Genomic DNA, 10,582 nt, shown 5'->3' on the forward strand with positions numbered 1-10,582 from the left:
GACTGTCCATTTTATTTGTAATTATTCTTTTGTCTTTTGAGAGAGGGTTTTTCTATACTGCCCAAGCCGACCCCAAACTCACAAGAGTCTCAATCTATCCTCGTCTCAGTCTTACAAGTTTACCATTCTGAATATCTCTTAGTTTCCTCAATATAGATAGATGTCACAGATGCCCAGCTATCAGGAGCCCTGAGATTGGCCCCTCTCTTCTGTCAAAACACTCTCTTGAGTCACTGAGATGACATCATACACCTGATTTTGCCTTCCATTCTCAACTATCCCCAAGTACTAGGTGTATGCAGGTTTTGTGGGCTGCTAGTAGTAGTTTGGCATCATAGGACATGAACAACCAACGCCACTTAAGACAACAGCAGGCACAAAAATCAAATCTTGTAGCCAAGATCTATCCTTGCCCGATGTCACTAGCACTTAGGGCCAGGGCCAGGTAAGGCCCTGAAACAGAACACAATTCTAAAATTAAAAATCTGAGTTATACATTAACAGTGTGAAGGAATAAAAAATTATTTTACGCCGGGCGTGGTGGCGCACGCCTTTAATCCCAGCACTCGGGAGGCAGAGGCAGAGGCAGGCGGATTTCTGAGTTCGAGGCTAGCCTGGTCTACAGAGTGAGTTCCAGGACAGCCAGGGCTATACAGAGAAACCCTGTCTCGAAAAACCAAAAAAAAAAATTATTTTACATATAGCTGGTAACTACTGTAGTGAGGGGTATTTGTTTGCATTTACTTTTTGAGACAAAATCTTAGCCAGCGCAGTATGGCCTAGAACTACCGCTAGAGCTGAAGACTCATGCCTGATTTTGCTCCTACCTCAACTGCTAGAAGAAAAAAGTATGCACTACCATGCCCACCTCACTATTTGTGTGTGTGTGTGTTCTATTTTCTGTGTATATTTTGACTGTATGTATGTATCTGCACCACATGCATTGAATATGCCTTTGTGGGCCAGAAGAGGGTTTCAGGCCTTCTCTAACTAGAGTTAGAGATGTCTGTGGACCACCATGTGGGTGCTAAGACCCTAGAGTTGAACCTAGGCCTTCTGGAACAACAGCCGGTAGTGCTCTTAACCACTGAGCCATCTCTCCAGCCCTATTTTACTATTTTGTATGCCTGATTTTCTTTAGTCTTTGTCTAGGTGAAACAGGGAGTGAATCAAGAAAATCAAGTAGCAAAGTAGTGGCGGGGCGTGGTGGTGCATGTCTTTAATTCCAGCACTCAGTATTTGGGAGGCAGAGGCAGGCGGATTTCTGAGTTCGAGGCCAGCCTGGTCTACAAAGTGAGTTCCAGGATAGCCAGGGCTACATAGAGAAACCCTGTCTCAAAAAACAAACAAACAAAAACCAACCAAATAAAAGTAGCAAAGTAGCTACACCAAAGCAGAAACCACCCAGGGCCTTTCAATGTCCCCTCATCTGGGAACTTCAACAGTAAGGGTTTAGGGAGCATCTCCTCTGTGGAATAACCTTGAAGTAGGAACTCCAGAGCTCCAGCTCTGTTTCATCAGAGGGAAGAGAGGGTAACCCTGAGGCCAAGTGCCTGTGTCATCCCCAGGGTACATAGAGGCATATCACCACTATCCACAGGACAGCTCAATACATTATGATACTCCAATGCAACAGAAAAAATGCACAGCTGGAATAAAGATGTATACAGATACTCTTAATGAATCAGGTGATGCATCATCATGAAACCAAGAGAACTCATACTGGGTATACTATATGGACTGCATGTGTTTGAAAACTTAAAACATTCAAAAAATGCACAAAAAAAATGATAAGTACCAATTATCTGTGAACATACACACAGAGACTAATTTTCTATAGTTTATAGTAATTTATAGGCATTCCTATAAATTGTTAGAGAAAAAGACTCAATATTTTAGTGAGCTTCACAAGACTTAAAATTCAAAAGCTAGGGGCTGGCGAGATGGCTCAGTGGTTAAGAGCACCGACTGCTCTTCTAAAGGTCCCGAGTTCAAATCCCAGCAACCACATGGTGGCTCACGACCATCCATAACGAAATCTGATGCCCTCTTCTGGAGTATCTGAGGACAGCTACAGTGTACTTACATATAATTAAGTAAATCTTTAAAAATAATTTTTCAAAAAAAAATTCAAAAGCTAAAGACACAGTGATGGCTCTCTCAAAACACTGTTCCATCTGCACAATTTCCTCTATCCATGTTTTATATATCATAGAGAAGAACTCCATACAGCAAACATACATATACATCCTCCCTGCATACTGATGGCTCATGTGCCTGACTCCCTGGAGCCTGGAGCTGACACACTCACCATACTAGGAAGAAATGACAGGAAGGAAAGCTGTGCAAACTTCGAGGACAGGATCCTCACAAAAGGCCACACAGCTGGGGCTAAACCAGATACAAACCAGTTTAGCTCAATACAAGAAGCACCTAGCCATATCTTCAAGGAATAGACTCTGTCTCCTGGGCCTGCTCTTCAAGTCATGAATCTATACCCTAAGGTTGCTCTTTAGTCTCTTAAGACAGTGCTTTTGACTAGTATGACCTTAGGTCATTGTCTCCCTCTAGAACGTCCCTTCTTTACTCTCTAATCTCTGTTCTCTAAACAAACAAACAAACAAACAAATAAACAAGTGGATGGATGGGTGGGTGGATGGAATCCCTGTCTCTTGGAGACTGGAGAGATGACTCTGTGGTTAAGAGTGCTGACTGCTATTCCGTGGACCTAGGTTCCATTCCCAGAACTTACCTAGTGTTTTGCAACCATCCTAACTCCAGTTCCAACATATCTGACGTTATCTTGTAGTCTTCATGGGCCTCACACATGCACATGGTACACAGATATACTTGTAGGCAAAACACCCTCACAGAAAAAGCAAAACAAAAACAGGCACCTGTTCCAGTGCCGGTCTCTGCATCACTCTACACATTTAATGCTTCTCCTATTCATGAATGAGACCACCACCAAGGTCCAGCTGCATCTCTCAAAAAACCTCAATGCTATGACCACTGCCAAGCCTACTCCAGGACTATATGCTCTGGGCTAGAAATTTCTTCCTTTTGTCCCTCCAGGGCTTCTATCCATCTCTAAAGAACCCACGACACTACATGTCTACTATAATCCTGTGGCATGGCAGCCACATTTGTCCACTGGATGGCTTTCTACCCAAAAAGCAATAATCAGTAAGGAATTATAAATTTATAAAAGCAGAATCCATACATATCAAAGAAAAAGCAAAAAAAAAAAAAAGAAGACTGATGTCTTTGGGTCTCACTATATGTCTCTGGCTGGTCTGGAACTTGCTATATAGACTAAAATGGCTTTGAATTCAGAGATATACCTGCCTCTGACTCAAGAGTATTGGAATTAAAGGCATGCACCATTAAGCCCAACCATTTTTGTTTGTTCAGCCATAAGGTTTTTACCATGTATCCCAGTCTGGATTTGTACTCATGATCCTCCTTAACTCATCCTCTGAGATACGGGGAGTATAAGGGATTTATCACTGTACCAGGCTCATACTTCACTAGTTAAGACCTACTAAAGTCTCTCTTTCAAATAGTATTTCCTTATGACTAAACCTAGTAGATATCACAGAGAGAAGAGAAGGGCAGTTGTATTAAAACAAGTTACCTTTTACACGCCGACTTCTCTGTGAGCAGCTCTGGAGAAACATACTGTGCTGTTCCTACAAATGAGTTGGCCCTGGCTAGAAAGTGGGGAGGGAAGAAGAAATGTCACACTTGAAAATGCAATCCCTGGCCCCCCACCACACTGCCCTTCTTGTTTATTCTTCAAGGAATCCACATCTAACTATACAGATGGAAGCTGGTCATCAGTTTAACTGGTCACCTGGAATAGACTGAGCCATCAAAGGACCCTACCTAAAGATACCTACTGGATCCTATCCATGGGACACCTCCTACCTAACACCCAACTGCAGGAGGTATTCATCTATTCATCCATCACCTTGTCACTAAAGCAAAGCAACGTGAGGACAAGGGTCCTGTCCGTGGTACACTTCGTTGGACCTGTGGCACCTAAATATACATAGAACACACAAGAGGCAAAGCCAAACAGCTACAGATCAGAAACCATCCTCTTTTTAGTCACCACTAGTTTCGGTACTCAAGAGTAGTACGGCAATGAGACTTAGGTTTCTAGACCAGAGGAGCCTCTACATTCCACTGCCTATAATCTTGGCCAATGAGACAGCCATCTTCAAGCTAAGGATGAATACCATCTGCTCTGAACCCACCTCAGAGGTCCATGTCCCATTTACTCCAGGCTCCTGAGGAGCGTGAGAACTCAGCTTCCATGTGGCAGATAGAACAGGGCTACGTTTTTATATTGTTTAAAGTGATTAGTGTTATGCTGAATTATCAAATTCTGAAGAAAATCCACACAAAGAAAGAAATGCCCAAAGCACAGCTCATCTAAACAGTGCATTCAGGATCACAGATACATCCTAGTTCCAGGTTTCAGGCAGGAAAAGTCAGCATAGGCACGATGAGAAAACAGACAGACTCTCCCGACAAAGAAGAGTTAAGAAGATGGGGTGGCTATTTGGTTGAACTTTTTAATGGATAATGTTTAAGACTAATACAAGGTTATACCAAGCCTATAAAGTCAGCTTTGTTGGACAGACAGATGACTACTACTTACTAGGAATGAGTCAATCAGATACAGGTATCAGGGCATATCAGCAGTGAAAGAAGGTGCAGCAAGGGCGCAGTGCTGTACCTATGCAAGTCTCTTTCTTCAAAGACAAGGCCTGCTATCTCCAAAGGGTGGAATAAATATGTTACCAGTACAGGAGGAGTGTACAGAAGTAAAAAACATATACAGGGCTGGCGAGATGGCTCAGTGGGTAAGAGCACCCGACTGCTCTTCCAAAGGTCCAGAGTTCAAATCCCAGCAACCACATGGTGGCTCACAACCATCCGTATCGAGATCTGGCGCCCTCTTCTGGAGTGTCTGAAGACAGCTACAGTGTACTTACATATAATCAATAAATCTTTAAAAAAAAAAAAAACTAAAAAAAAAAACATATACAATTTGACCAAGAGCATGCATGGGAACAACAAAGTTCCATGAAGGGTAGCCAGCAGGCCCATCTCCTACAGCACCATGTTAACAAAACCTGTTTCATTACCTGGACTCTCTATTTTAGCCCCAGCTGCAATCATCTCTTGCTCCCACGTATTGGCTTGCTATTTGTGGAGTCAGGACAAAAGTCTACTGCACTATGCTCTTGTATGTTCTTTTCCAAAAAGTAGTCATAGCCATAAAAGCACATATGACGAAGTTCTTATCAACTCTTCCTTCCACTAACAACTGCTCCAAGCCTGTGGCTAACCATATCCCACAGGACCTTCCTTAATAGTCTTTCTCTCTTACATTGAGACCCCAACTATAGGCAAGAAGGTCAGGCAGCTCTGAAGAATCGCATGTATCTTAGAATCAAAGATCCTTTACAAGGTCATTATTAACTTTCCAGCTTTCTTCCCCCCCACCCCCCCCAAGCATCATCGGTGAGTCACTGTCTCTACTCAATGCTATGGCACAGTCCTCAGGTGTCTAATTGTTCTCTTTTCTATACCTCCAGATGGGCAGTTTTTCTATCTCCTGAGGATGTTAGTGAAAACCACCCTAATCTTCTGGACTAAAAAGATTCCCCTGATAGTAAAAGCATTAGAAAATGATCCAATGTTATATGCTAACTCTGAACAGGACTTGGAAAGTTGGTGATTATAAACAGGTAAAAATTTCCTAGAACCTTCCTTAGGCTGCTTGGGCCGTCACAGGCAGCTATGCACATCAGATGGGCAGACAGAAGGATAGGTGAGAGGAAGGCAATGGAATCCAGGATGTGCTCCACAAGACACCACCTGCAGTATATATAGCTGCCATCAACTCTACCCCTAAGTTCACAAGTGACCTGACACGAACGATGCTCTAAGGAGCAAGCAAGAACTAGCAGAGCTTTCTTTGGTCCTTTCCCTACTACTACAGTTCACAAACTGAACAAAAGGAGCCAAAAGGAACCTCTGTATTAGTGATAGTAACTATACGATGCAACATGTGGCTCAAAGCTGCCCTTAGCCTTACACTCAGAACAGGACTCTGTTAAAAATTAATAATAATAATCAAACAAACATACCTTGTTTGCTCTCTGGGGATAACACTTTTGCTGTTCCAAAATCTGTGATCTGGATGTGCATGTCTTCATTTAACAAAATGTTTTCTGGTTTAAGGTCTCTGTAAAAGAATTTTACCTTTGAGATGAAGTTGTTAAAAGCAGCAGCATTATCACATATGCAACATTTTGTTGGAAACAAAATAAAGTGGTGAATCTTTACCTTTACAAGACTAAAAACAAAGAACACAAGCCCAAAGTTCATATCAAACAAGTATCAACAGCACAGGATATAGGCACCTCAAAATCATTTTATAACTGTATCACTTTATCTTTATAAAGCAGGTGAATTATTACAAACTTAACAACTATGGCTTCCAATGGCCAATCTTGCTTACTTCATCTACCAATTTTAGTAACATACTATTGAACTTATTTTCTTAGTTCATAAAGCACAGTTCTAACTTGCCTTATATCAAAATGAATAAAAAATGTGACCAGAATTATTAAATAGGTGCAAAAGTTGCAACTGACAAAATAAAAAGCACCAAGCATCTGAGCTGCTAGTATCACAGGAAGACACCTCACCCAAGTTGAACTGATGACTTAGACATGAACTTTCAAAGTGCAAGGTCCTTTTACTTCCAGCCTGTTTACAGCTTTCTCAGTGAGCCACCATCTGAAAATACCTATATCAGGATTTGTATAAGGCCAGCCAATGCCAACCGCAGAGGACTGGGGTCAATTACTTGTACACATCAGAGCCACTGGCCCTAACCATCACAGGAACTGTGCTCTACACACCATCCGGGGCAGTGTCCATTACCTGTGAATGATGCCCTTGCCATGCAAGTACTCTAAAGCAGACACAATCTCAGCCGTGTAAAACCGGGTACAGGTCTCATCAAATGAGCCAATTTTGCGGATGTATTTAAGTAGCTCTCCATTTTTGGCATAACTAAGGCCAAAATCTGATTATTTTGTGGTTAAGGAAGAATGGAAAAATATATTTTTCTGAAAAATCAACCTTAAAAGTACTCACTTCTCTGGCAGCCTGGGTTACAAGGGCCCAAATGCTGACTAAACTAAGTAGCGATGATGAGGTCAAACTTGAAATTCATACAAGAAGCCAAGGTGGACTTCTTGCTCTTTTCTGGCTTTTATCCGCCAAGGCACTGCTATCAACAACCAAGGAAGAAGCCTGAAACTCTGGGTAAGGAAATAATCCAGAAGAGACAGGACTACGACCAAAGCTGGTAAAGATGCCCCTGGCAGGACCAATTCTGACAACCTATGCCTCTCAACTCAGACAAAAGCTGACAGAGACCTGAAACATGTACTATGGAGAATAGAATAGTACTATGTACTAAGACTATGGGTCTTAGTCCCAGCTGCGTCCTGTCTGATCCCTCAAAAGGGAGGCTGATGCCTTGTCCTGGCTCGTTTTATGTCAGCTTGACACAAGTCATCTGGGAAGAGAGACTCTCAATTGAAAAACTACCTTCCTAAGATTGGCCTGTAGGCAAGTCTCTAGTGCATTTTCTGAATCAGTGATTGGTGTAGGAAGGCCTAGCCCATTGTGGCTAGTACCATCCCTGGGTATACAGGCTGAGCAAGCCATGGGGAGCAAGATAGTAAGCAGCACTCCTCCATGGCTTCTGCAACAGCTCCTGTCTTGAGGTTTCTGCCCTGATTTATTGTCTTGGCATTCCTCAGTGAAGGACTGTGGTGTGGAACTCTAAAGCTGAAATAACCCTTTCCTTCCCAAGATGTTCATGGTCATGGTGGTTTATTACGGCAGCAGAAACACTAAGACGTGCCATGGAGCCACCAGTTCTGGCCTAACATAGGCTGACAGCAGAGCCTCACTAGTTAGGAGCCCAGGTATAATATATAAGGCCACACTTTTGGTCATGGGGTCAAGAGAACAGGGGGTAACCTCTCACTCTTTCCAGCTTCGCGGTTTTGCACTTTATCTGACCCTTCACTGGTTCCTGATTCCGATGAGAGGAACACCTATGGGTCTCAGCTCAGAAGAGAAGCAGAGGCAAGTTGTAGCTCTTAAATATAGTACGTGCCTAGGATTATTTATCAGGCTGATGGTTCTCTGTAGTTATAACCTTCCCCATTCCAGAATGTTCTGGTTGAGAGATTAAGCAATTGACTCAAGTTCACAAAGAAAACAATGGACAGTCTTCTGGTCAAAAGCAATGGTCCTGACTCCATGCAACAAATGAGGCATCACAAGGACAAGCAGGTGTAGACTGGTCTAGTGGGAACTCAAAGATAGTAGGGTGGGAAGCAGCTGGGAGTAAAAGAGAACGTTCCCCACTGTTTAGGCTCTGATCAAGCCAGGACTATGCCACGATAGAGAAACCTTGTGCTTGATCTAGCCTCTGGACTCACTTTCCCAGAGCCCCATAGTATATCTGATGAAGAAACCCTCAGTAGACCCTGTCTGATCCATCTGTCTGTTTTCAATCTATGGCTGAGGTGTCCACAGGCTCTGCCTCATCTCAACTTGTTCTGAATGGGTCTGGGTCAGAGTCTCTTGAAGGTAGTAAAAGAAGAATATACAAGGACTATTCCCTCTCCTCCACTTGAAATTATGACTAAATGAAAGGCAGTGTTATCTCATATCTATCATTTCTTCATGCAAAATGTTTCATTTTTCTTTTATAATACAATGTATAGTAAAGATTCTCAGTGAGGCAGAAGTCACTGGATCTCATTCTCATGGCAAGTAGGAGAGCCATTATGACCCTTTGGGTCTTAGACCAAGAACAGTATGTGCCATTAGACAAAGACCTAGAGTTCTTTCCACCTGAACTGACATGGGGAGTCTCATTTGGAATCACATAGCAAGAACACTCTGGTCTGGCTTCTGAGCTCTGATCCTACCACTGTGTCAGAAGATGAAGTCAAGCATTTGTGACTGACTCTGTCTTGGTTATCCAGTCTTGAGGAAATCTGGGTGTCTCAAGGATACGTAGGATGAGAAGACTTGGTTTCAGGGAGTAGAAGTGTGAAGTGGTAAGATCTTTGAAGAAGCGGGGTTTACTGACATGTCTGTGGATCACTGAGCTCCTAAGACTCACTGGTCATTGCAAAGTCCCCAAAGAAGATTGCCATGAAAGAAGCAAACCCAAGCACACTACTCAACTGTCCTTCCTGGCTTGAGATGTGATCCTTTTTTCACACACGGTCCACTACTCACTGTATACATGGCTACACCATGCACCATGCATCCTATCTGGACACTCAGCCTCCAAACTGTAAACTAAACAAATCTCTTCCTTTCAAAGAGCTAGATGCCGCAGGCATTGTGCAGCAATGACATAAAGCTGACTAGTAACAGAGCTTCAAGGTCGATAGAAACATTGTTCTCAACACTGGCAGAAAAACGTCGGCCTCTACACAGGAAAAATTCTGGGTCAAACATTTTGAAGCAAGGGAGGAGGAGGAATGGGGGTGAAGAACTCAAAGAGGGGGGACCAGAAAGGGAGCAACAAGCCAGGCATGGTGGTGCACACCTTTAATCCCAGCACTTGGTAGGCAGAGGCAGGTGGATTTCTGAGTTCGAGGCCAGCCTGGTCTACAAAGTGAATTCCAGGACAGCCAGGGCTACACAGAGAAACCCTGTCTCAGAAAAACAAAAAACAAAAAACAAAACAAAACAAAACAAAAAAAAAACCAGAAAGGGAGCAACATTTGGAATATAAATAAATAAAATAAAAAGGTTTAGGCCTGAGCCTAGACCTCCCATCTGGTAACTACAGATTTCATGGACTCAAAAGGGAGTACTTTCATGCACAGGAGACATAAAAGGGTAAGCAACACAGGTTCAGAGAGACATGTAATGAAATTAAAGAGACTACTGACAGCTGCTGTGTGATTGACAGCAGAAGTGGAGGACCAGGGATACTGGGATAATATAATAAGCCCTATTTGCTCTAAAGACCTGAATCATCATCAGCTCATCTGTTCTCCTGATGTTCCTGTTCTCCTATTGGATCTTGCACCAATGCTCTCTAAGCAGGCCCTCTGGAAAGAGCCCATTTGGTCTGTCTCTGCTGTCTTGCCTTTGTCATGAACTTTGTCCCCAAGAAACTGCCTGTCCAACTTTCAATAACTTGCTCATGGGCTAATCCTCTAACCAGGCGCAGGCCACATATTAGGCTGGCAACTGGGCAGGCCTTCATCAGAACCTATGTGATCTGTGGCCTCTGAATCTCCATGCTCCCAGAGGCTTCTTCTGGGTAGCTGGACAAGTGGTAACAACTCCTATCTGCATTTCACCTCCTCAGAATGGGTCCACTCAAACAAGAACCACATGCATCAGCCGGGCGTGGTGGCGCACACCTTTAATCCCAGCACTCGGGAGGCAGAGGCAGGCGGATTTCTGAGTTCGAGGCCAGCCTGGTCTACAAAGTGAGTGC

General features: G+C 43.3%; 1 protein-coding gene across 2 annotated transcripts in view; it reads right to left on the minus strand.

The window, feature by feature from the left end:
• Nucleotides 1–10,582, minus strand: part of Pdpk1 (3-phosphoinositide dependent protein kinase 1) — an 80,206-nt gene that overhangs the window by 20,680 nt on the left and 48,944 nt on the right. For both annotated transcript variants that reach the window (XM_021185956.1, XM_021185957.1), the window contains exons 5-7: nt 6,970–7,114; nt 6,168–6,265; nt 3,638–3,713 (exon numbers count right to left, since the gene is read on the minus strand). In XM_021185956.1, coding sequence (XP_021041615.1) covers nt 3,638–3,713; nt 6,168–6,265; nt 6,970–7,114 — 319 coding nt within the window. The remainder of the gene's footprint in view (nt 1–3,637; nt 3,714–6,167; nt 6,266–6,969; nt 7,115–10,582) is intronic.

This window comes from Mus caroli, chromosome 17 (genome assembly GCF_900094665.2).
Source record: "Mus caroli chromosome 17, CAROLI_EIJ_v1.1, whole genome shotgun sequence".
Classification (NCBI taxonomy): domain Eukaryota; kingdom Metazoa; phylum Chordata; class Mammalia; order Rodentia; family Muridae; genus Mus; species Mus caroli.